The following is a 26,600-nucleotide window of genomic DNA, read 5'->3' as shown; positions in this document are numbered from 1 at the left end:
AGGGACAATGTATATTATGCTACAACAGCTGAGTTGCAAATTTATTTGCTTTCCAGTTTGCTGCTGAGGGCTGAATCATTCTGAGTGTTATAACAAATACATGTTAGATAAGTTATCGCAGCAAAACTGTTTCTCGTCACTTGGCGTTGATGATAGGTGTTTGAGACTCTGAAGTGAAAAACGAGGTATTTTTAAAGACTGAAAATATTTTAGACTCAAATGGTTGTATGAAATGAATATGGCTGCTCTTTATGTGAAATTGGTGACAACTGGTGTTTCCTCAGACATTCCAAAAAGTGTTGTTTGTCCTCTTTTTCTTCAGCAGTGTGGTGGGAAATATTGCTTTGTTGCCTTAGAGTCTAACTCACCATTATCAAAGTGAGAATTTGCATTGCTCCAGCTGCTTGATCTCAAAGTTCACCTCATTCTGAGAGATTTTTAGTAGCTGTTTTCACACAGATAGTGAGCAACAGATAGTGTCAGGGTTTAATTTGCATGATCTGTCTCAGCAAAGCTCCTTAAATTAAAACTTTCCTACTGTTAGGAATACTGTTCCAGAGTTGGACCTGGATCTGCTTTCAGCACTGTTCGTGCTCCATGAGAGTTTGGTGTGGTTTATGCGGTACATGGGACTTTTTTATCAACACTGTTGGCTTTCAGTGAAAACCAAATATCTTCTTCTTCCAGCCCAGCTTTGCTTTTGTTTTCTTCCTTTTTTTTTTTCTTTTTTTCCTAAGAAAGGAAATTACAGAACCCTATTACATTATTTGGTATCTTTAACTCACTGTTTTGATTTCTGTGGGTTTATCTTCCTGAAGCAGAACTGATAAATCACGACGTTGCCAAATATGTGTAACATTTTCATAACATGAGGCCAGTAATCATAAAGGCATTATGATTACAGTAAAGAGGCTAGGAAACTGAAGTGCCTAATGAAAATTAGAAATATATTTGGATTTTGTATTTCTAAGTACTTTTCATGCAGTGTAATCACTTCCAAATGATGTGAATGAAGTTTGGCTTTATTTTTAGGATTCTTTAAAGTCACAGGCTTACAACTTGGCAAGTACTGTGTTCTGATTTCTGCCTAGACATAGCTACTAAAAATTGTTGTTTCCATTAGTAGAGTATATATGGAAATAAAGATTTTTAAAAGGCTGCTGCTATAGCAAAATCCATTCTGCTGACATGTGATATGCAAATATTTTATGGATTGAACTGCAAGTGCTTTAAACTCTTTCTCAGTTTGCACAAAGCACAGTTTATCCAGTTACCTGCACTGAATGTATTCCTCAATACTTGCAAGTAATACGAACTGTGGAAAGCTTTATTTGTAGCATATGAAAGGAGGGAGAGGAATTTAAAATTACTGATATAAAGCAAAAAAATCACTTTATTGGGAAAGTATTTTTTATGTATTACATTAGAGGTGAAAGAGTTTGCAGTGCAGAGCTCTGACTTAGAGTTCTAACTTAACCAGGCTAAATCTAGACAGGAATGTTTGTTTATACAAGTTTTTTCTACTTTTTTTCATACAGCAGACAGTCATTGAGATTAGCAGTATGTTGGTTTACTGGTAGAAATTTACTTTTTGGTTGGTGTTGGTTTGTTTTTTTAAATTTTTTAATTCATGCTGCGATTTCTTGCCGGTAGGATATTGTCACTGTGAGTACTGTGGTGACAGTGGGTGACTTGACTTGGAAAACTTTGTTCTGATCTCTTTCAAAAAAGTGAAATAATTATTATTTCTAGCAAAGGCATAAAGATCCAGAGATGTGCTGTGCAACGAACCAGCCACGTGCTCTGATAGCTAATCAAGCTAATCAGGCCATATGGGAGCAAGGGCCACTTTGTTTCACACGCACATCCGTGTGTCTCAAGAGTCAGAAATCGCCTTCCAGGGGGCTTTCAAGTCAGCTGAGCAAAGTGCAGCCTGGGAAGGTTAATACACTGCCGTACTGGGAGTCGTTTGATGTCAGAAGGTTATTGCAGATTGCTGCTCGGTGTCTGTTTTCCATTTCTCACTTCTGGTCTGAAAAGGATGTTTTTGTTGTACGTGTAGGTTTGTTTCAACAAAGGTTCAAAGACCTCCTATGTACAGGACAAAACACAAGCCCAAGAATGCTCTTGGAGTGATCGAGTAACATGGGCTACTGGTTTTGTCTAAAAGTCTCCTAAAAATAGAAGTTTGTCAGCATTTCTTGAGAAGGAATTCTTTGCATTGGAAACACAGGGGGAAAAAAAAGATGAAAAGATAGCTGTCTGAACTTGAGCCTGGAAGATTTCTTATCACAAGGAGAAGCTATTAAATTACACGCAATACATTCTTCCTCTCTTCCATGTCGTTCACGGGAGGGAAGTCTGAGTGATTAGTCACAACATGAGAGTAGCCCCACCTGCCATGCCTTAATTAAGTGTTCCTCTCAGTGTCTGTCATGCCTTTGTTGTCAACTTCTGTTTGAGTTCTTAACCAGTTTTTAACTAGAAAGAAAGCCCAGCTAGAATTTTCTTTGACTGTTATTTCTGGTTTAGTTTTTCTATTGCTTATGTATTAATTACTTAAGAATTAATGTAGATAAAATGTAGACTTTTCCCACACACAGAGATAAAAGTAATTCCTGTATTTGATTCTTTGGCTCCAGGCTATGGTGGCTTGTTATCCAGGCAATGGAACAGGTTATGTGCTCCACGTTGATAATCCAAATGGAGATGGAAGATGTGTTACATGTATATACTATCTTAATAAGGACTGGGATGCCAAGGTATGCAATAATTTCTTTCTAAAATGTTTTTTACCTCCATATATATGTATGTATATAAATATACTTGTTACTGCACCTTTGCTTGAGGTTTTTGTTCATGTCCTTATTTCTGTGCCTTAGTTGCGATTTTACATTGTGTTAACTGTGGTTATCCTTTGCCTCCCTAATTCTGTTGTTAGTGAGAGCAGATAGAAATGAAGCATTTCTTTTCAAGATTTTGCATGATGTCAGCAGGATCTTCTTGACAGTAAGAATGGAGGAAAGTGGTAGATACCTCCCTATTCACAAAGAGAAATTAAAGGCAATTTCATACATTCTTTTTTTAAAATTTTACTTTTATTCCTGTTGAATCTTGTTTGCTTCTTGTGGAAGTAGATTGCTTATTTGAGTATGGTTCTAAAAAGAAAGATGGTATAGCTTGGGAGCATTTTCAGATAAGCCAAGTGTTACAGTCATTGCTACATCAGTATAGTTCAAAGCAGCACAAGTCTTGTATCACTGTAGATCCAGGGAGTAGAACAGATTTATACCACAGTTCAAGTAGTCTAAAAATTTACTACTAGTGGCTAGTAGTAAAGTGCATTTTTAATAAGGATTTTCCTAGTGATTCAATGGGACTAGGTAGATTTGAAGAACAGATGTAGGTAAATGGCAGTATTGAGACCATGAAAGAGTACAGCTTTGCTAATCCTTTGATTTCTCTGCCATTAATGATGGACAGGTTTGTTCTCATAGTGTATGGGGAAAAAAACCAGGATAAAACTACGGATGCCTCATCATGCTAAGAGAGTAGCATGTGGAAGAGTACATGGGAGCAGTCAGATTCTGTGCATAGCGTGCACCAGATATGGATAACACAAATTGCAGATGAGAGTTCTTATTTTTTTTTTTCCCTAGTAACATACTTGCATAAAACTGATAGATCAGAAAGCTGAGTCAGATGAATGCACTTTAAGCTTTCTGTTTCTGATGTGCTCTTTGACATGTCAAATTGAATCTTACAAGTAGAAAACTTTTTTTTTGCCATAATAGCATCTTTGCATGTAAATGGACTGATTGTACTAAACATCTTAAAGTGCAGCTTTTAGGGATTTTTGGTTGATTCATGTTTTCTCTCTTGGGGAAAAAAAAAAAAGAGAATATGTGCCAGAGTGTAGAAGTCAAGCAAATTGCATTTTCACAATCATTGTGAGAAATTTACGAGCTGGGTATTTAACTTACGAACAATGGCATTTATTTCGTGCAAAATCTATTTCAAATTACAAATTAATATACTAACAAGTATATTGTTTATTGAAAAAAGAATCTCAAACTTTTTTAGGAGAAGAAATGGATCTAAATTGTCACTTGTTTGCTGACTGAGATCACAGATGTCCCATCATTTATATCAAATTGCCTTGTTAGTACTTGCATTTTTATGTCTGTTATGACATGAAGGTCTATGGTGGCCATCTATAGTTAGATTTAACAAACATCAACACCATCAGTAGGAAGAAGTTAGTGTGACTTAAATATAATTAACCCCACCTAGTTGCGCTTATTTCTAGGCATACATAGGTAGGTTCAGCTGTTTTCAAAACATGAAAGAGATCTAAATTGACTCTGAGTAGTACAGATTCAAGCTTTAATTTGAAGTTTCCTACTCTTTCCTTATTTTAATTACACATAAACTTGTGCTGCAGCTAAAAGAAATAATCTCTTTAATGGGGAAAGGTGAAACTCAGATGTGAAGTAAAATGTTTCTCCCATCTATATTGGGGTGTTTTTAGCCACCTGTGTAATATTAGTCAGCCTTGTCCATTTTTGTTTTGCTGATAGTAATGCATCAACCCCCCCATCTAACTCACAGCTTTTACTTAAACATGAAAAGATGTAGCATTCTGAAATTACAGTGAAAAATGTGTTAAACAATTTGTTAAATGAAAAGCTATGGATTCATAATATCTATAGCACGTTATAAAGGCTTTTGTTTCAGTTCCAAGTGTCTGGGGTATTTTCAAATGTGATATTTGGAATTATTAAATGCAATGAGACTTGGCTCTCAAGCACTGTTTGCACATATTTCATTTGCAGGTAAGTGGAGGCATCCTTCGGATATTTCCAGAAGGCAAAGCCCAATTTGCTGATATTGAACCCAAATTTGATAGACTGCTATTCTTCTGGTCTGATCGCCGCAACCCTCATGAAGTACAGCCAGCATTTGCTACAAGGTAGGAGTGATGGACTCTCTGCTGCATGGTGCCTCTCTTAGCAAGAAATGAGAAATTAGGGACACTGTGAGTTGTTACTCCTGACATAAAGGAGAGTATTTCTGCTAATGGGTGATTAGGCTTCCACTCTGTTGCTAAGTTGGTATGTTGCCTGATCTCTTATTTTGGAGAAAACATCCTGAGTGTGTAGGTGGGAAGTTTCTGAGCATGTGCTTGGCAGAACTCTGTGGGAGCACACAGAGCCATAAGCAGGCCCCAATATAGCCAAAGGGTGCCATCTTCCTTATTTCTCTGTAGTGGCTTTATACCCTTCTGACTTGCCTTTGTCCTTACCACCCTACTGTGTTACTGGAAGATTGACTGGGTGCTTCAGTTTAATGTTCCCTCTTGTTGGCAGGGAGCTGTCAGAAAATAATAATTTTCAAGCTAAGCTACCATATCTAATTTGGGAATTATGTGAGGGTTGTGGAACAGAAACAACCATCAATATACAAATATTTTTGTGGCATATTAAAGGAGCTGTTCCCAATCTGAAGCACAGGGGGAACTTGACCTGTCTTTAGTCCCTTAGTGCAGGGCAGTGGTTGATGCTAAAGGTACCCACATTGACTGGCCCCCTATCCCCCACGATAAGTGACATTTCCAGATAGTGGCAATAGGTAAATCTTTTGATTCAGACTTCCTGTTGCCCATGCTTTAGCATGTTTGGATGGCCAGAGCACTGAACATTGACTGGAGCTGTGAGATGACACAGCTGCGTTTGCAAGAAGTAACTTGAAACTTGAAGCATATCCTCTTGCAGCTTTTCCAGAAGCTGTGCCGCTTTCCCCTCCCCCTCTCTACTCCCAGAAGAGTCATGGTGAAATGCCATTTACTAAAGCTCCTTAAAGTCTTTTCTCAATAGATGGCATTTTGTATTTAAAACCTCTACGAGCAGTGCAAAACCAGAGGAGCCGTGTAAGAAGGGGTAGTTAATTGTGCCTTGTGGCAAATATCCAAAAAAAATGATACTGCAGTGTGACTCAGTGATGAACTTGACCTAGTAAAAAGATGAGGTCACGGGGCAAGGTGATGTGGGCAGAGACTTTATTCTGGACAAGAACTATAAATAGCATTGGGGAAAAGAGTGTAAACTTAGAGCATCAGTGTCACCCTTTCAATGACTTTTCAGATAATACCTGCTTGTAGGAAAAGAACTCCAAACCCACTGCTTGTTTATGAAAACTTTGCTCTGTCAGACTGTGGAAGTATCATCTAATATAGGTTGTGTTTCATGTCAAGTGTTTCAGTGGTATTTTGCTTCATAATTCAGGAGTTCTTTTTTCTTCTCTTTCCTTAGGTACGCAATAACAGTGTGGTATTTTGATGCAGATGAAAGAGCACGAGCTAAAGTGAAATATCTAACAGGTAAGCTCTTCTTAATATCATGGTTACTTTTTTGTGGAAGACTACTTAAATGTAGCCTCATCTCATTGGCCCACCCTCTGCACAAAAAGAGAGAGAAAGTGGCAAAACTCGAGTTAGGTTTTACAGGAAAGATGACCCAGGGATTCAACTCCTGGGCAGTGGTTCATGAAATCCAGGTCAATGCCTGTCCTGCTTATACTTCCTCTGAGGCCTGAGGCTGCTCAGTATTTTTACAAGGGGGACACAGTTTCTCCCTACTCTTGTCTCCCTAATATATGTGGAGGAGGATTACACCAGAGACTGTAAGGCACTGCAGAACTGAGAGCTCTGGAAGTAGTTTGATCGAATGTAGGGATTCAACAAGTGAAAGCAACTTTACTTGACTAGAATTTTTGTATTGGAAAAACAGAAGCCTAAAATTAAAATCTGTATTCAAAGAATGGACTTACTTCCTTCATTTCCAATTTCACCTATCTAGCATCTGTTTTCCTTCTCTGGCTTCTCCCCCAAGAGGAAGTTGATCTAATTTTCCTGTTCAAATTAGCATTATAAGGAGAAATGGCCTAGGACTTCTGTCATGCTTGTAATTGCCATCACAATTTTGTGTTCATTACAATAGTTTAAAAATAACTCAAAATCAGGTGTACAGCAAATGCACACACACACGAACATGGCTTTGGCAAGAGCTCTGAAACCAATGATGTTGAAAACGTGTGCCAGTCATTTCCAGCTGAGACTTCCATTTATTGCTGTCTGGAGCTCCCAAGCAGCCCCAGTGCCGTGCACAGTTCAGCCAAGTCCCTCTTGGTGCTCTCAGTGACCGTGCATTTTGGGAGTGGCAGGAGCTGCACTGCTCCTGACTGGCTTTCCAAGGGAGCCCCTCAGCTCCAGCCAGCCAGGCTGTCCCAGGGCTTGGTGGCACATGCCTGGCAAGGCACAGGTGACTTCCCAGGCAGTCAGCCTGCCTGGCCTCCACGGGAAGCCTGTCTGTCTCTTAGCCAGCCTTCATGTCACCAGCGTGCAACTCTGCAGCTCCTGGGGTCAGCCTTGCTGGATCAGAGCTGTGGCCTCTGCACAGCTTCAGCTGCTGCCCTTTGAAAGGGACGGCAGAGAGATGGTTGGGGCAGGGCTCAGGCCTGAAGGGGAGGTGCTCCCCCTTCTTCCCCACCTCCCTGTCCAGGGTCCCCAGATTGCAGGCACTTAAGGAAGGAAGGCTGGGTTGTTTAAATTTCACAGAATCACGGAACCACTTAAGTTGGAAAGGCCCTCTGAGGTCATCAAATCCAGCCTCTGACTGAACACTGCCTATGAACTAGACAGTGGCACTGAGATGGTGCTGCCAGAGGTGGTGACTCCACTGCCTGCCTGTGCAGCTCATTCCAATGTTTAATCACCCCTTCTATAAAGAAATTCTTCCTCCTTCAGTATTGGTTTTCTCTGTAATGGGTTTAAATTACCATATTGTTGTGGTTTCAGTTTCCAGTTGCAATTCAGATTGCATTCTTTGCTCTGTATCTGCAGCAAGAATTGTGCAAGATGCAATTTATTTTCTACTGACAATAATATGTGAAATTATAGAATGAAATGTCATAACATAGAAACCTATTCATTTTTTGGAAAAATGTCAGTCTAACAAAAGCCATGCAGAATGTGTGTGAGTTTTTCTTGCTTATGGGATATTGTGTTTTGATAGTAAAACTTTATTTTGGGAAGTGATGTAGACTGTTAGACTGTACTTGGATAAATGCTGAAAAATACCATTTTCCTTTTCATATTTCTGCAGGTGAAAAAGGTGTGAGGGTTGAACTTAATAAACCTTCTGACTCAGTTGGGAAAGATGTTTTATAAGCCTTTGATTTAGCAACTCCCCTTGCTGTTCACCCTGATAAATCTTGATGCTATCTATTAACTTTTGAATGTGAATAACAAGATAAAGGAAAATCAACAACAAACCAACATCTTAATACGGAAGCAAACAGTGTTTCAATGTTGCATCAAAAAGAAGGTTCTTTGACTGCTGAAGCATTGTACTATGTGATTGTGACTCCAGGCCTGTGACTGCTTATGTGAAGAAGATAAGCAATCAGTAAGAAACACCATATGCATCTGGACATAAATAAGTGCCCTACATAGAATTTGTCCATCCTTATATTTTGCCAGACCTGTCATCCAGCTGAATCCATTTCATCTCTCCCTTTTTTTATATGGTAAAAGTTTGAATTTTGGGTAATTTTTGTATGACCAGGTACAGTTTATCAAAATTGAGTCTTAAAAAAAATGAAAAACTGATAAAAAGGAAAAAAATTACAGTATTCTCCAATATAACATGGATCTATTTTTGTAAAACTGTTCATACTGTTCTCCTCTGCCATGAAAGACCTAATTTAATGTAAGGGTTGCCAGTAACTGATAATCACTTTAATTTTTTTTTACAACTTAATTCAGAAAAGGAGCACTTTAATTACCAGCTAAAAATCTGATTGTTTTATATCATATCTCACACTAATCTTAACTTTTAAAGATTGCTGCTGTATTGGTTTTTTTTTTTTTGACTATGTTCTCTTGAACCTTATTAACAAAAGCAAATCAGTATCTTGCTATTAGTAACATTCAGTTTGTGGTTTTGTATGTTGAATCCACAGAGGGGAAGTTTCTGTCTCTCTTCTTTTCTCTTTGGTTTCTTTATTTTTGGAGGGGGGATGTTTGGTTGTTTTTTTATTTTTGAAGTGACTGGCACTAAGTGAACGTGACACTATCAGTTGCTGTCATTGGCTTTGGGGACCTGGTAAACACCATCGAGTTACAAGAATATACAAGGGCTTTCCTAGGCTATTAGAGGTACCCAGAACCTCCTTACTTACTTGACAGAAATTTTTGAGCTTTCTCCGTTTTCTAAAAGATACTTGCCACCCCCCTTTCCTTTGTATATAAGTTAATAGAATATCTAAAATTCACTTTTTTAAATTTCCTTTTCAAATGTTGGTGTCCCATGCAGTCTGTAAGTTGACACCTTGATCTATTATATAGTATCAAGGAGGTGGTCAGCACACTGAAGCTGAAGTGCATTACTCTGTAAGCTCCTTGTGCAATAATACATCTTTAAATTTTCACTGTTGCTGAAGGATTTCCCCAAAAAGGCACTGCCTTTTGATCAATACTGAGGTATATATTTAGTAAGAAAACATTTGCTTTCTTTTACATTGTTTTTATTTTATCCAGAAGATGGGATATCACAGAATAAAAGTGAGATGTGCAGAAACTGTGATATTCGTATTTTTAAGAAATGGATGTTTTGGACACAGACTTTTTTTCTTCTTCTTCTTCTTCTTCTTCTTTCCTTTTTTTTCCCTGAGCTTTAAAAGCTTGAGAAAACAAAAGCAAACTTATCAAAGACAGCATTCATATTTACAGGAGTTTGGGGGTTGTTCACCTTACCCACTGCAGTTTTCTATCTGTCCCTTATTTCCTTACTTAGCCAAAACAATGTGAGTGTACAGAAATATTTCTGTATATATTACAACTTGTGACAATTTTAGCATCTGTATAGTTTGTATTCAATTAAAGACCCTTTCTATGGAAAGCTCAGTAATTTTTTATTAAAAACATTACTATTGTTCATGTAAAACATGAAAAAGCTAATTGTTTAGTAACAAACTGACAGAAGGGGAGAAAAATTCAGTATTGGTATATCATTTTGGAGAACCAACAGAAATCCCAGCTTTGTTTTGATTTCACTTTTCCTTTTTTTAGTAAGTTCTTGCCCTGTACAGTTCTCTTCCTCTTTCCTCTTTTTTTCCCAGAGAAACAGACAGGATACCTTTACTGTAAGTGCCTCTGCCAACCTGGCCAAGGAGTGCAAATCTTCATTACTGTCTGGTCTGCAGTGCTTTTAGGCTACCAGTGAAACAAGCAAAAAAGTCACCTCTTCTACTTCATCTTCATTAGTACTCCTTTAACAGAAGTTTGGTTTTGTTTTAGAAACGTAAGCATAAGCCTTTAAACTCATTTCAGTCTCTCTGTAATTCAAACCGCTGCAGTCAAACAGCGTATCAAATTCTAATCACACTGTAGGTTTGTGCTTGCCAGACAGGTTTAAAAAGTGCTTAATTTTTCACTCCATGTAAGTCATTACAACAGGGTCAACAAATCAGGTCAGCCATTTCTTCCATGTCCTTTAGAAACTGTTCATTTCATGTCGGTTGAATATTCAGTCTCGAGCATCACCAAGCAGGTCCTTGTTTTAAAACTATTTTTTAAACTGTCTTATGATCTGTATGTGTCTAGTCCTGGTTAAAAATAAAGCTTCATAATGCTATTTTTATTCATGATGTTAGCTGGCTGTGAAATATGAGACCTTTATCTATAGCAGGCAAAGAAATTCAGGATTCATTTACAGGTTGCCTATAAAGTTGTGTAATTTCAAAAGCAGTGTTCATTATGAAACATCTCCTCAAGTTGCTTGTAAAGCTAATCTAATTAAAAAAGATGATGTATAAAGGTTCTTGAAAACTATGTGGTTATTTGTGATCTTTTTAACTTTTAAAACTACTCTGTAGCAACTAAGTTATGAATGCCTCCTGATAAAGGGGGTATGTGGAATTTTGGTTGTTTTGTTGTGGGTGTTTGGTTGGGATTTTTGTTTGCATTGGGATTTTTTTGTTGTTTTGGTTTTGTTGTTTTTTTGGTTTTTTTTTTTTGGTGGTGTGGTTTGGTTTGGTTGATTTTTTTTTTTTCTTTAATCAGAGCTGTTTCTGCTCTGGAGAAGGATTTGGGACTTTTTTCTTTAGACTGCCTACAGTTACCTGGGTGTGGTCACCGTTTTCCTGATTATTTCCTCCCTCAAAAACAGAACCCTTTTCAGGCTTTCTGAAGAGTGATTATGATGTAGAGTCAGCTCTAATTTTTTCCCCATTTTTGACAGGTTTGTGAGGTACAAAATGAGTCACATTTAAACAGGATGTGTAAGGTTTAATGGGATGTCCTCAGTTTCACATGGCTCCCAATGAATTATAGGCCCTTGAGAGAGGACAGAAGAATGGTAGAGGCTGCAGGTGCAGAACTGTAAAAGATAGCACACACTATTCCTCCCCTTTTGGTGAGCTTTGTGTTGGCTGTGTGGTTATCAAGGAAGGAGCTGCCTGGCTGGGCTTCTGACATCCCTCTAGCTTCTGTGAAGCCCCTGCATGTGCTTGTCTCTCTTCAGCTCGTTCAGAAAGAGTTACCTGCATCTTCAGAGGAGTCTCCAGCATCAGTGCACCTTTCATGGCATGTGGGTGCCAGTCGTGCACATTTCTGCTCTAAGGCGATGGTTCTTGGCATTTTCTTAGGTTGAAACAGAAATGTAGCAGCACTGAGCTGATGGCAAAGTGCTTCGAAGCTTTTTCCATGTTCAATGCTGTGTAACTTCTTACAAGTTGTCTTGAAAGTACCTCTTCCCCATCCTAGTTTTATATTGAACAAGGAAGAAGCCTTTCTTGCAACCATCCTGTGTAGACCTGGTTTGGGTTTTGTTTTGTTTTTTAAATTATCACATGCTTGAGCACAATATGCAGGGGGATTGTTTTGCATAGTAAATTAAACACTGCACCAGGGAAAATGAAGTGTTTCACTTGGGTGTTTCTCAGAAAAGACATTTGCAGATTTGAGAGCTGACAGCCTGTATCATATGTAAAACATCTGGCTTTGCTGACCACTTCAAGGTCAGGAGTGGAAAAATCACATCTCCATCATACTGGTAAGTGTGGCCAGACTGAAAAGTGCCATTTCTGTGCATGTTGAATGCTTTGAAGAAGAGGGAAGAAGGCCAAGTGATGATAGCAAACTCAAAGTCACAAAACTCCAGGAGTCTCCCATTTGCACCTTGCCTGCAGGCATGCAGATAGCAGCATGCTCTTGCAAATGCTTAATAGGAATTTATGAGTACTGAGCAGCAAAGACTTTGAAGAAATTCATGGGTCTTAGCTGGATTTGGATCTCACCTGCTGTTGGGAGGGGGTGGGGGTCAAAGTATGGATCTCTGGGTCTCCCATTGTCAGCTTTTTTTTTTCTTTTTTCATGTACTGAGCTCTGGTTGTACAGGAGCTGTGTTCACTCTGGAACATCTGCTGCATCAGAGTTGCTTGACCCTGTCTGTTAGGGGTGGAGAGCAGCTGACAGAAGCAGGTTTCAAGGTCCTCTCTCCTGCCAGCCAAAACCAGTTCAGAGAATTTGCTCTGTTGACTTTTACTACCGCTTGCTGAGTTTCATCAGGCTTTTCCTGATGGCTTTGAAGTTGAGTGAATATACAGAACATTCATCTCTTTCCTGAAATATGAAAAAAGAACCCCAAACCCATAGCTCCCAAATGAGTTGGCACTAAAAGTGGAAGGGACAGATGAGATTTAACTTGCCAACCTGTTGGGGATAGGCTCAAATCTTTAGCCAGGAGAGTAAGTAATGAGTTGGATAGAAATGGTAAGGTAGGATGTGAAGAGACCAAGATACAACATGTTGGGTGGTATGAGGAATATGGGACAGTGCAATTAAAAATACACTCTAGGTGTCTGCTTTGGGAGGAACATGAAGTGTGGGGGAAAAGAATGCAAAATAACTTCGTCTCAAAAAAGACAGTTGGTGCATCCCATCCATCCTTTTCTTCATGCATGTGTGTTGCAAACAAGCATATTTTCATCTCTGGAGATGAGATGTTCATAACTGCTTGAAGTAGGAGCTGGTTTACTTGTCTGTATTCCAGAAGCAAGTTGTTGGACTTTCCCCTTATTAAATATGTAGCTTGGGATTAAACTTCTAATGTTAATAGTTTATGGGGTCTTCTGGAGAAGTTGTTGTAACTACCTTTGTAACATGGTGATAAATGCTGGAAGTGGTGACGGGCTCATTTAGCCTCTAAGCCCAGTACTGTCCTTTCCATATGGCTGAAAGTTTGCAGGGCATGCCTCACATCAGAGTGGGAGGGATGTAAAACACAGAGATGGGCTGACAACTTACCAGGAACACACACAGGCACGCTGTGATAAAAGGCACATGCTTCAGGGCAGTGTCTGAACTGAAACCCATTATTTCTTTAAAATACTGTTGGGAGACGGGAAGTAAAATTTCATCTCTGAATATTCTGAATATCCAGTGTTCCTTGTGGGCTTGTCTGTCTGTGTCAGTGTGGCTTGCCAGGATGGAACCAGTTCCTCTCCTGGGTTTGTTTCAAGGCCTAATGTGGTTCTGTTTTATTTTATTTAAAAGCAAAAAGATGAAGCCATCATAACTAAAGTGTAGAGATTTGACTCCTACTCACAAATTAAAAGGCTAGTGTCTGAATATCATATTCGGTTGTGAGTTGTATTTTGCTACCTAAAGAGAGCAGGATCAACCAAAAAACCAAGAATAAAAACCTCTCAAAAGTATCTGAAGGCATGTCACTTTGGTTGTAAATGTGTCTTGTTTACATTACTGCATGTAAGTAGTTTATAAATCTAGTAAAAAAGATTGCATTCTAGCAGAAGTCATGGTGACAGCTCTAAGGATCACAAGGAAAGTAGAATTTTGGGGCTGGATTAATGACTGTTGGAATCCTGAGAATTTTTTTCATGCAGTAAGATAGGAGTGAATCAACCAACCACTACAGAAACAAACTAAATGCCACCACCCCTAGATCTGAAAAGTAAAATTTTGGTGGGTGCTGTACCATGAGTTACCAGAGCCAAAAGATACTCCAGAACTGTTTTTATAGGAGTACTGAGAACATCTTTGGACGTCAAAGAGAATATTTCCTCAGGGAAAATGTGACTGTGGACACTGCTAATGTTTGCCAGAGGGCCGTGGCTAATAACAATCTGTTTTCTGAGATTAGAGTCCAGTTGATGGTGTTGTTGATAGCAAGGAGCAAAGTTTGAGCTGTCACATTAGGCATATTTATTTTCCCTTCGCTTCCCCTTCCCCAGCCACAACATAATAGTGAGTAATGTGGTGCTGGACACGTGTTCTGCAGAGTCATGTTTTAATGAACAAGCAGAAACTACAAAGTTAACTCTCTTCAATCCCAAATATTTCTTGTATCTAGAAGAACTTCTGTAGGTAGCAATTTTGAAACTTCTTTGACTACTTTTATTTTTTTCCACCTGCACTTTAAGAACATTATAACTGTTTGATTTGGTTTTTGGGCTTTTTTAACCCTTTATTTAAAGTAGCACATTAGGAAATGACTGTGTCTAGCTGAGAGTTGCTGTAGCTCTGCAACCATGGAACATTATGCGATGAGATGGGAAAGGAGAGCACGTACTTCACGATAAACCCAAGGCTTACACAAATCCAGGAGGGCAGGTGGGGAGCTGGGGCCAGCTGTGGCCAGGCTGTGCCTGGGACACCAGGAGTGGGATGCAGGAATGCTTCAGGCTCCTGGGACTGGAGAGAGCAGGTGGGGCCCTGCTGTGTCACCTCCCAAAGCAGAAAAACATGTTCTTTGTGTCCCAGAGGTGACAGAGACACACCGCTGTCTTACAGGGGGAGGATGCTGTGTGATACAAAAATCCACTGGGGCAGGGATGGAGGAGTGGGGAGAGTGGGATGGGGTGGTTACCCCTCCAGTGCTCTCAGTGGGTTTGAAAATGTGCTCATTGCCTCGTGTGAGAGTGCCTGGAGAGAACTGCTCAGCTTCCAGCCTGCCCTTGCTTTCCTGCTCCCTCGTGTGCCTGGGGGCCTCTCCAGCCCCTTGCTACCCCAGTGCTCCTGCATCCTTCCAGGGCTCCCCAAGCACTGCCAAATCTCCCACCTGCTGCCAAAGGAGCTGCAGGCCTTTCTCTTCTGCTGTGTCCCTTCAGTGGGGGTTGGAGAAAATTTTAACATGCTTGGCCGAAGAAAACATTTGGGGTGGGGTTTTTTTGTGAGACGACAGCTGGTCACAGCCTGGTGGCTGCCTCTCCAGGTGCTCAGGTGCTACCCAAGCTCTGGCTGCACAAAATGCCCTGAGAACAGTGGCTACCAGTCATGGCTGGCAGCACAGGCTCTGCCTGGGGCTGCTGCCCGCCTGAGTTGGTGCTGCCTGGCAAAAGCTTGGTGTGCTAAGCTGCTGGCTGTCCCTGGGAGGCCAACTAACCCTGAATTGCTCCTTGTCCCTTGCAGAGGTGGTGAGGATATACACGGCAAAGCTGAGCTGTGGCAGCTCATGGGACATACCCTTCACCTGGCACTGCATTTATGCATGCAAAAGCCACCCAGCAACAGCTTCACACCAGGCTTGGGCAGTCTTTCTGCTGAAGAGAAGTAGACAGAAGGAGAACTGAAAATTGTTGGACAGGACATCTACTTGTCAGTCTCCTAAAAATGGTGTCACTTCAGCACACACCCATCCTGGGTTCAACATGGGATCAACCCATCCTGTAACAATTCACAGCTGGGTGAGCATGCTTGGCCAACAGCAGAAGCCTCCCATCCTTCCCCTCTTCCTGAAGAAGTTAAGGCAGTGTTTCCCTCCGTGTCTGCTGCAGGGTGTGCATGGGCTGCCTGCAGCCTCTGTGTGGGTCAGTGTGTGCACTGCTGGGGATGTGAGGCACTGCTTTAGGGTGGGAGTGCTGCAGAACTGGTTTGGAGAAGATAACATTGATGGGACCTGTACAGGGATTAAAAGGAAGGTGGCATTAAGGCAACAACTTTTCAGTGTTTTCCTTCAAAGTGAGGGCTCCCCATTCCTTCAGGGGATGCTTGTGTTTAGTGCTTGTGTCTCTAACACCTTGCAAACAGCTCCAAAGTCATGGCATTGCTTACCACTTGGGGTGTGTATCTGCTTCAGCAACATTGCATTTCATAGCCTAAGCCCAAATGTCAGCAGTTAGACCTCTTGGCAGAGTTGTCTTAACTCTGCCATATTGCCTGGGAAATGCTGCCTGATAGCTTGGATAGACTTAGGGTTTTGCAGTGCAAGAAATACCTCCTATTTCCTCTCATGGGATGCTTTTCTGGCATCCTAAATCTCTTCTAGGTACATTCAAAGTTAATTAAGTCTGAGTTTTAATTCGTGCTGTCTGCAGGGCTGATAATCCTCCCCCCCCACAGCGTGACTTGGAGAGGATTCAGCAATCAGGCTTGGCAGGGCAGAGCTTCCTTGTACCTGTCCTGTGTCCTGGCACCTGCCCAGCTCCTGCCTGGACTCCCCCAGTCTCTGATGTGACAGGAGGCTGATCCCCCATGCCCAGGGTCTGCATGGTGGCAGTGATGAGAGCTGCCCATGCCAAACCTTGCAGGAGAGGAAGAAATGCTCAGCTGGTCAGAGATGGTGTGCGCACCTCTGGATATACCAGGGCAAGGGCAAGCAAGTGGACCTTAATTGCCTTCAGCTGTAATTCCAATTTGACCTGAAGTGCTCCTGGGGTTGTTAGGTGGAAACCCAGGGCTGTTTATGTAGGAAGGACTCCTGAAGCTGGTCTGGTCCAGCTCTCCTGCTCTTTAACAAGTTTACCCAAATCTGGCTTCCTAAGACCATGTCCAGTTGGGATTTGAGTATCTTCAAGGATGGACCCTCTAAAACCTCTGCAGAAAACCCATTCCCATGTTCAGCCACCCTTGCTGAAAGAAAACTTTTCTCTTCTTTTAATTAAATTTCCCATGTAGGTACTGCTAAATGTAAAGCAAAGGAACAAGCCAAAGGATTCTTAGCAGCAAAGTCTGGGGAACAGAGCAAATTTAAGACTGGAGTCCCTTACTTGCAGCTCTCCATACTCCTGGCACCTGGTACAGGTGCCATCCTCTCTGAAGTCCCTGGGGTGCTGCCTTATCCTCAGGATGACTCTTCCCTTTGGATATGTTTCTGTTTGCCATCTGCCAGAAGAGCCCAGATCTGTGCCATGTCCTTCCAGAGCCACAGTACCTGGAGCAGCCCGTGCCCAGCCCTGTGCTCCTGTGACACACCAGGGAGCTTCTCTTGCTTTCCTTGCTCTTGGTGCAGCCAGGCCCTGTCCCACCCTGCAGAGGCTGCACTGGCATCTGCAGGAGGGCACCTTCCAGGTGAGTCACTTGCACTTCAGCTTTGTGCCTGTCTCCAAACACAACACCTTCCCAGTGAATCAAAAACTGCTTATGGATGAGTGGCAGCACACCCACTGAGGAAATCCTCTGGGGAAGAAAGCTGATCATTACTGGGATGCTCCAGGGAGGAGACCAGTGGCAGTGGGAAGACAAAGGCAGGGCAGCAAAGCAGTGAGGAGAAAGCAGGGTGAGAGCAGAGAGGCCCTTTGGCCATTCCTTCCATTGTAAATTGCTTACTGAACCTCCAACTATACCATATTCCTACAGCTGATATCCTGTAGCAGGCCTTCACTGAGCTCTGAAGAGAAGGTACTTGCAGTAAACACAAAAACTATGATCCAGAGATTGACATCAGTTAAAGAAAAATAAAGCAATGATGAAGTCAAATACTTGACTTGTTGGGTTTTGTCCCTTCAAAGATTATTTGCTACACAGTTTAGGAAATGGCACGTCCAAGACATACTATGGCAAAAAAAGCAGGTGAAATTATGTAAATGAAAGGTGATGGATGGAACAGAGACAGGGTGAGCTATTGAGGCCAAGCTGCTGCACCTGCTTAGAAATTTAATCTAGTCTTAAAGCAGCCTGGCCTGGCAGAAGCTAAAAGGAAACAGGAATTAAGGCCATGGCCACATCCCATTTAAGCTTTCACACCTGTAGTACACTACCCTCCCCTGGACCTGTTACACTGCTCTGGCTCCCTGGCTTAGCCAAGCACAGGAGTTCTGTGTTTATAAACCCCTCTGACTTCCTAAAACTCTGTCCTGCATCTCTTGCAGAGCTGTGTTGATGCCAAACGACGACAGAAAATTAGCTTGGTCACTGCAATGGATGCAAGCAGTGCAGTACCTGTAACCCACAAAAGGCTGCCTTTGGGCTTACTCCTGAGCCCTGAAGTGGAAAAAGAAAAACGAGCTACTCTCTCATCTTCCCTTCCTTCTTGCAGCAAAGTTAAAGAATTACTCATGGAATCTAGTTAGCTGTGAATTTACTTTTCGTTTCCCAGCTAGTTGCAGGTATTCCCCCCCCCCACCACCACCACTATTGCTCCTCCTTTAGCTTGTTTGTGGTCCAGTCAGGGTTGCTGCTGGTCCACGTTCAGCCCGGAGCGCAGGGTAGGCGAAACACGAGCCTGCAGTCCTGCACTCGGCTCTGTCCCCGCGCGGGTAGCAGAGGACGAAATTAGAATTCCTTACGTGCAAGGAGTGCCACCTAACGGCCCGGTGAGGGATCCCAAAGCTCCGCACAACGCTCTTTTTCTTTTTCCATACAGGAGTCTATGAAATCACACACACATATATTCACATACAGTGAAATGCAAGTCTCTTTCATGGCCTGTCTGTCCACAAACCACACTTCAAGGGTAATTTTTATGCAGAGCTTTACATTCATATTTTTAAAAATAAGTTTATTAAATCCCGAGGCTTCAAGACAGCTGTAGTAATCCAGATGTAAGTAAGAACTTGGGTATTTCAGTTTGGAGCGTAAAACTGACGAATGCTGGCTGTCTGCTAGGGAGCAGCTGCTGGGATCCAGAGGTTGCACTGCTGCCTTCAGCACGTCAGGCAGCAGCAAACATGCTCACAGGGGCTGTGGGACATCTCACAAGGTCACCTGGTCCAACCTTTCATGGCCTTTCAGTTTAAGGTGACAAGATCCAACAAAAGGCACAGACATGGTGTTCTAGGATGACCAGACCCAGCAGTGCTGAGGCAAACTGCAGCTTCTTAACATTCTCCAGCCAGAGCAGTCTGCATCATCCCACCATCACCATGGATTGCTCCACTCACTTGGAAGGGATGTCCTTCTTTTTGTCAGAAACTTGTTGTTGATGCCTTCTTGCTGTTAACCCTTCAGTAAAGTCTATCTTGCTTTACTTGAAGAGATGCTGTGGGTATGGAAAATGCAGGAGAACAGAGGGGCTCCAGAAGAACACACGAGGAAGAAAAGCTCACAAGGTATTTAGTGTCCTCCTGCTGCAGCAAGGGAAGTCTGAAGTTTGAATAGCTACTTTGCACCTCAGGAATTATTACTCACTTCTTGTCCAGTTATGCCTAAGCCCTCTCCAGCCTTTAATTTTGCACTAGATTATTACCTGGTGACCTTCATTCATTACGCTGGCCCAGAGGCGGGTAGCACTGTTCCAAATGAGCAATATTTCTCTGGTTGTTCTCTTGGGAAATGTCCCTAGAAAGGGGGCTCAGGTAACAGATTCCTGGTTCCACTCTGAGCAGCAGGCCCTGCCGTGCCTGAGGGCCTGCTGCCACCCAAGTGTAAACAGCCTCCCATCAGCTTATGCACAGGCATCAGGGCTGAAGTGGCTGGGAGAACACACTTCTCCCGTGTGACCCAAATATGCCAGGTGAAAACAAACAGAGGTTGGACTAAAGGAGACATGAACGCACGCTGCTGCTGTTAGAATATATTCTATATCAGACTATTTATATTGCATATCTTCTTGCAAGATACTAATACATTTTAGGAGCCCTGAGAAAAATTCTTCCCACTGCTTCATCAGAACTCAAGTGTTGTGAAAACTTCCTAGATAACATTTCCATAAAGTAAAAAATACTTGCTAACATGCGACCTTCAGGATTTCTTGCTGATAACCAGTTTCAAGGCAACTGAAGAGCAGTCTCTTATGATAATAATGGAAGGGCCAAATAACCCCCACTGAGGTAGTTTTAACCTCTGGAACTCCTTTCTGAGTTATCCAGAGCAATCCTAGCAGGTCACCACGAAATGAGATGGCTTTTTCCTTTAGTTTGCAGAACCTTCTATCGACAAAATGCACACACACACACTTGACCCTCCTTCACAGCTGCCTTGCCTCAGAAAACGAGTCTATTAACTTGTTTCTCAAGTTTCTATTCAGGCAACTTATGCTGCATTTCAGTGAAGTGGGTTTGTTCAAGGCTCACTGGCAGCATGCGTTGTTCCAGGCAGTATCTAAACTCACTCAAGGACAAAGACAACTGATAGAGAGGATGGAATTTCTCATCTTTGACCCAAATTGAGCAGCATATTTAAAAAACATACTGGTAGTCATTGTTATTCTTTTGGGCAGGACACTGTATTCAAGCACAACATTTTACAGAAACAGCATTTGTAGTAACATACCCAAAATGAAGGTGGCCATGACCCATTAGGAACAGCCTGCAATAAATAGTAACTGTAAAGCCTTCCTCTCTGGATAAAAGAGATCCTAGTCTTAGAATACTTCCTTGCAAAAACACATGGCAGAGGTGCTATTTTTCCATAGCTAATCCAGAATTGCTCAATTGTTTGGACAATGATCTATTTTAGGACGTGTATATGAGGGACAGACTTGCCTACAGCTTAAGCTCATCTTCCCTCAACAGGCTACACTATTCACTAAATTCTTCATTTGCTTTATGTTTGTCATTCAAATGAACAATTCAGAAGACATCAGGAAAAATCCCCACGTTTAAAAATACCCACAATCCTTCTCCTTTACTCCCATCTGTCACAGTAGCAAAGTCAAATGAGGAGACTGCAGAGAGCAATTTTAATGGAAATACCTCTCAAAAATGCTTTATGATGTGAGAGATGCTTTGTGGTGCAACTCTCACCCTCATCTTGAAAACAAAAGATAATACCAATATTTCTTGCTAGTCCTGTCCTTGAAAATGGCAAGTATCACTAGAAACACTGATAGATGGCTGCAGCTTCAAGAAGGAAGTATGAAAATTAACATGGCAAAGCAAGTTTTACTATCAGTATTCCTAAAATTTTTCACAGAAGTGCAACAATAGTGAAACTGTTTTAAAAACAGGATGGAGAAAGCAGCAGTTGATGCAATCTATACTCACCAGCACCTGTTTTTACAGGGAAATGCAAGAAGGAAAAGTGTTAATACAGAAAGGCTCTAATAAACAAGACATACAGGTGAACCCACTGGTAACTGACACAAAATGGCCAGACTCAGTGGAAATTTAAACTTCAGTAACAATTTATTCAGAGTATGCAAGAACAAAGTAATTTACATTAAACTTCTGTAGTGTCAATATTTTTTAAAATAGGAAGCATTTAAAGTGAGTTAAGACAGCAGCAGTAACACTGTAAACACGAACAGCCATTTAAAATTACAGTAACAAGATATAAAACTATTTTGTTTAAAAGCTATTTATATAAAACAATTTTTATGTTTAACCAAACATTCCATCAGTTTCACTGATTGTAAGGAATCACACTGTTTAATGCTTAACCCATGAAATACCTTAGTGCACCAAGAGAACGTTTCAGGCAGCTCACACAGCAAACACGTGGCTGGCACTCCCACCTTCTCATGGCACAATGGCTTTGGTACTCACCTGACTGGCCTGCTAACCATCAACCTGGCTGGCTCCCAGAGGCAGCAAAATAAAGACTGGCAGGGAATGTCACTTTAATCCTAATTTGTCCTGTACAGCACTTGAAGGAAGTTTAACTGGGAAATCATGAACGCTTTTATGACATGGCCAGGAAGAGTCTTTACCAGTATTCCTAGAAGCACTCTACACAATTTTTACTTACTACTGTGAGGATATGGAGGTCAGCTACATTTTAAGTTCCATTTCAAAACAGGCACATGGAGTTTAACCACAGCTAAGCAAACCCTGAGCAAAAATTACCTTTCAAACAATGTTTCCAGCCCTGGTTTATCTTTTTAAGAAAATTTCTGCTGTTCTACGAGAGACAGGAATCAAGATGTTCATTTATTTCAGATTCCAAAACATCAGTCTCACAGACAGGACAACTGACTCTTCTCTCCTGCCTCACAGGATTGCTAGGACTTGCAGAGGGCTGTGTGAATTCAGCTCTAGGTTTTTTAGTTGTAGTGACATCAGTCCCCCCCTTTTTGCTGAAATACTTTTCAAAGGCAGTTTTGTCTTTCTTTTGTGGCCATTGCTGCAGCGTATTAGCACATTCTAAGCTTTTTTTCTCAGATGCACCCTGAGCTCTTGGGGTCTGCTCCAAACAGATTCGTTTTGGTGACCAGCTAGAAGATGGCACAGCCCTCTTGCCAACTGGTGAGCCTTGGCTTGATGTTCCTTCAGCAACACGAGCCATCCTCGCAGGCAACCCCCAGTTGTTCTCACCATCTTCGGAATCAGCAGCGGAGAGTTTTGGGAACTCACGCTTTAAAGCCAAGCTGCTCCTCTCACTGGCACCATTGGTACGAAGCGGAAAGATGCTGCCATGGGGTGACTTTTCCAGTTTAATCTCCTTTTTAGGGACTGGTGTTGTCCCTACTGCTGAACGATGCAGTGAGCTGTGTGTTTCACTGCTTGCAGTGGAGCTGCTGGCGTTGGTGTTTTTCTCTGAAAGCACGCCGTCTCCTCCTCCAAGCCGATAGCCCGTCCCACTAAAAGGAGTCAGGTCTTTGCAATTACCGTGCATTTCTGTCTTGCCTGCAAAATCAAATTAAAAAATAAGTTAATAATTTTTTGATTAAAAAATCATGGGCTATTATTTGAGGTGCTTCACACAAAAAAAATCAGCTGCTTAAAAATAATGCATCAAACTAAACTTTTTGCAGACAATTCAATTGAGGAGCAGCCTAGGAGTGCACAATCAAACAGGCCCCATTCTTTGGCTATGTAACAGCAACATCTAAACCAAGCTTATGTAGTGTTGGGTCCATATTGTTCAAGAAAACATCTGGACAAAAATCGGTTCAGAAAAGAAAAAAACATTATAAAATACCTTTGTTAGTTGACTTGAAAAGTGGAGGTTTTGCTGTCTGAGTTTTCTGCTTGGACTTCTCTGAGAATTTGTCCGGCTCCTTCACTTTAATGAACGTGCCCCCACAGGTCTTTTGGTGTTCATCCCACCAGAAGTCATGTGCAGAGGGTGCTCTGTTCATGGAGCGCTTCACGTACCCAAAGTAAGGAGCTCTGCTCTGGCAGGGGCCATTGCATCGCCACCAGTGCTGGCGGTACAAATTAATCTCATCATAAAAATTGTGATAGATCTACGTTAAAAAAAAACAAAAAAACAAACCCACAAAAAAAACCAGTCATTCATGAAGTTACAAATTTTATATCACTAGCTCCGTAATATTTTTTAAATGATCTATTTCCATTCAACTCCTTCCACTGCTGCTGTGATTTTTATATTAGCAGTTAAAAGAGCTGGACCTGAGTAAAATTTGATCAACATTTATCTATCATTAAAACAAAGCTCTAAAAAAGAACGTGGAGGAATATGTCCTGGTTATCTTGTTGCAGCAGCAATAAAATCAGCTTGGAAATGTCTACAATTTCACCTAGAAGATGAACTGCTCAGAATGCATTGCAAACAATACCAGTAATGCATTCTCCTTTCAGCTATTACTTTAATTGATCTTATTACACACATTATTTAAAAATATTAACATAAATATCATTACCCTCTATTGACATAAATCTTGACTACTCTTCACACGGAGCACTTCTTTCCCTGCTACCATTTAAGCTCTTTCTAGTTTACCATAAAAAGCTTAAAAGAAAAATTCTTACAGACAACATACCTGAAAATTACATGACTAACAGCTCACCACATCATCCTCAACCTGTTCCCACCACCACCCTCAACAAATAACCATGGAACTAGCACACACTTGGATGCAAATTTGTATTGGTACCAACTGTGGAGTATCGAATAAGAACATTACTTATTCTGCACCAGTCAACTGAAACAGCAAACCAGGAAGAAAGCTCTATTAAATCAGGTGGAGAGGATTATTCTTACTGTGACATTGGCTCCAGTCAGGAGATTAATGCGACGCATGTGCTTGCAGAACTCTGGCCCGTGAGACTCACGATCCTTGTAGTTGTGAGTAACAAAGAGCAGGGCATGGATCATCTCGTGCAACAGTGTCTGCAATGATGCAACCATTACACAGTCACTCAAAAGCATTGCATTTGCAGTTTCATGGCTAAGCTGCAAGTATTTTACTCTTCTACATTGATTGTGGTGACTGATTTATCTTTGATTATTCACATATTCGGTCTGGGTCATAAAAACGTAACTGATCTATCAAACCAAATTACCCCTATTCCCACATCACTAAAACATGCTGCATAATATCACTCCCATAAGCAGCATTCCAAAAAGAAGAAATAATCCTCAAACTTAAATCACATCTTTAAAAAGACATCATGCCCTACACACCCCCAAAAAAGAGCCACTTACGAGCAAGCTGAAACTCTACAGCATTTCTGTTCCTAGGCAAATCTGAATGCTCAGCCAGCTCAAAGCAGCAGCTCTGGCAGAGGCCCAAGGAGCAACCAAATGTCATGTTTAAGTCATATCCTATATCCTTATTTTCTGCTGTTGGCCTTTCAGAAACTACAATCCACGTTTGCTTTGAATATTAAAGGATAATTTAGGAGTTAAAAAACTTGGGGTGTTTTTTTCTCTATGTAAAGTCAATAAAATAAATGAGCGACTTTAGACTTCTAATTGGATTTGCCTACTTAGAAACATAAAACTAAAGACTACCACGGTACAGCAATACAAGCCACACAAACCTAACAGTAAAGCCACCACTATTTCATGACATATAAGTTACTGCACAAAAGAATCCCACTGTGAAACCTGAAATGTCTGTATGAAGTGGGGGGTGGGCACAATACACTTTATGTGCCGGCTCATGAGCCAGGGTCAAATACCTCCACAAGGTCCTTCCTGGGCCGTAACTTTAGAAGCGGCTCACTGAGACGAATGGAACACAACCCACTTCTTTCGTGGTATGAACAGATACCAGCAGAGCTGAAAGGAAAAGAAGAAAGAAAACATGAAAATCTATTTGGTTTTGTAGCTCACGACAAAAACTAAGAATTTAAGTTAAAATGCCACCCCCCGCAAACACATGCTAAGTTACTCAGAACATGGAATAAAATCACTTTGAGTAGTTATTTGAAAAACTCAGCAAAGAAAAAACATTCCACAAGTTCCTTAGAGTAGAAAAACCCGTTTTGAAAGCAGAAGACTGTTTCTTTTAGAACTTGTGATGGACTAAAATAAAATACAATGCACGGAGGCTAGAGAGTCACAGCAGCAAACGCTGACTTAATTGCTGGTTGTTTCAATTTCACTCCCCACCCTTCATCAACTTTTGGCTCATACCGAATTTACATATATCTCCACTTCTGTGCGCTAATCCAGCAAACACCACTTTTCTTGTCTGTGTTAGTCCGCTGTCAGTGCAATATCCAACTATTTCCAAATGCCTAAAGAATACCGCAGGCAGCAGAGGATAAGAGGTGGCGGGACTCCAGCTGCCAGCAACTGCATCTGCTGCAGAACTGCAGACTGCACTTCAAGGATTCCTGGGTTTGTTTAACCTCAGATTTCTTCTATATCCCCCTTCCAAACCCATTCTACATTTTTCGAATATACTATTATTGGTTGATATTTGCCGATCTGCCGTGCAGTAGAACTATCATAAAGACTGAGAACCAGAGCAGCAACACGAGTACATGAGTATCACATACTATCTAAGTATCACACTATCTAAGAGCAAGTCATTTCTTCCATTCTAACATCCCTCCGGCCTGCCTGCACCGGGTAAAGCCACTGGTGGCTGCTAGGGACGGCAGATGCAAGGCAAGGGAGACGACGACAGCGACCAGCTCCTGTCCCGCCGTACGGGCTCTGCCAGAGACGCGGAATATCCAAGTGCCCGGGAAGAGAAGCCATGGCACCAGCACGGCGCTGGCGGGGCACAGCGAGGGGCAGCACAATGACAAGTGACAGCTCCTCCCCGACACCAGCAGCCACACGCTGCGGCTCCGCGGGTGCCGGCCCTTCCCGCCGCCCCCAAACACGAGGATCGGCCTGCCCGCCCCCGGGACAGGGCAGCGCCGGTGCCGCACCTGGTCATGCGGGGGCTCCAGGACACCGTGACAGCCTCCAGCTTGCCCCAGAAGAGCGTCTGGTTGAAGTGCACGAACAAGCCATGAACGTCGGGGCTGGGGTCCAGCAGCTCCCACGCCTCATCGACCACCGACAGCGGGCGATGGGACGAGCGGTACGGAGAGACATCAGGGCGCTTAGCTGCTACTGCTGCCGCCTTGTCCTGCTCTTCCCATTCCCTCTGCAGCCTGAGAGCCAACAAGAAATCCTCGTCCTCCATCCCCAGCGCGGGGCCCTCGGCCGGCACCGCCGCAACCGGAAGCCGCAGCACCGCGGCGCACGCGCAGCACCGACCCGCGGGCTGCTG

General features: G+C 42.0%; 2 protein-coding genes across 2 annotated transcripts in view; one reads left to right on the top strand and one right to left on the bottom strand.

Annotated features, from left to right (window-relative positions):
* The window catches only part of EGLN1 (egl-9 family hypoxia inducible factor 1), a 45,490-nt gene extending 23,484 nt beyond the window's left edge, over window positions 1–22,006 (top strand). Inside the window, exons 2-5 of the mRNA XM_074537477.1 lie at window positions 2,643–2,762; window positions 4,836–4,972; window positions 6,312–6,379; window positions 8,163–22,006. Of these exons, the coding sequence (XP_074393578.1) occupies window positions 2,643–2,762; window positions 4,836–4,972; window positions 6,312–6,379; window positions 8,163–8,227 (390 nt within the window). The 3' untranslated portion in view covers window positions 8,228–22,006. The remainder of the gene's footprint in view (window positions 1–2,642; window positions 2,763–4,835; window positions 4,973–6,311; window positions 6,380–8,162) is intronic.
* Window positions 22,007–22,078: 72 nt separating this feature from the next.
* SPRTN (SprT-like N-terminal domain) lies at window positions 22,079–26,513 on the bottom strand. The gene is made up of 5 exons (XM_005491098.4): window positions 26,254–26,513; window positions 25,048–25,147; window positions 24,125–24,253; window positions 23,099–23,366; window positions 22,079–22,803 (listed from the first exon to the last, which is right to left on the bottom strand). The coding sequence occupies exons 1-5, from the start codon at window positions 26,511–26,513 to the stop codon at window positions 22,079–22,081; spliced, it is 1,482 nt and encodes a 493-aa protein (XP_005491155.3).
* Window positions 26,514–26,600: the final 87 nt, after the last annotated feature.

The sequence above is a fragment of the Zonotrichia albicollis genome, chromosome 3 (genome assembly GCF_047830755.1).
Source record: "Zonotrichia albicollis isolate bZonAlb1 chromosome 3, bZonAlb1.hap1, whole genome shotgun sequence".
Classification (NCBI taxonomy): domain Eukaryota; kingdom Metazoa; phylum Chordata; class Aves; order Passeriformes; family Passerellidae; genus Zonotrichia; species Zonotrichia albicollis.
This window is presented reverse-complemented; position numbering and strand designations above follow the sequence as displayed.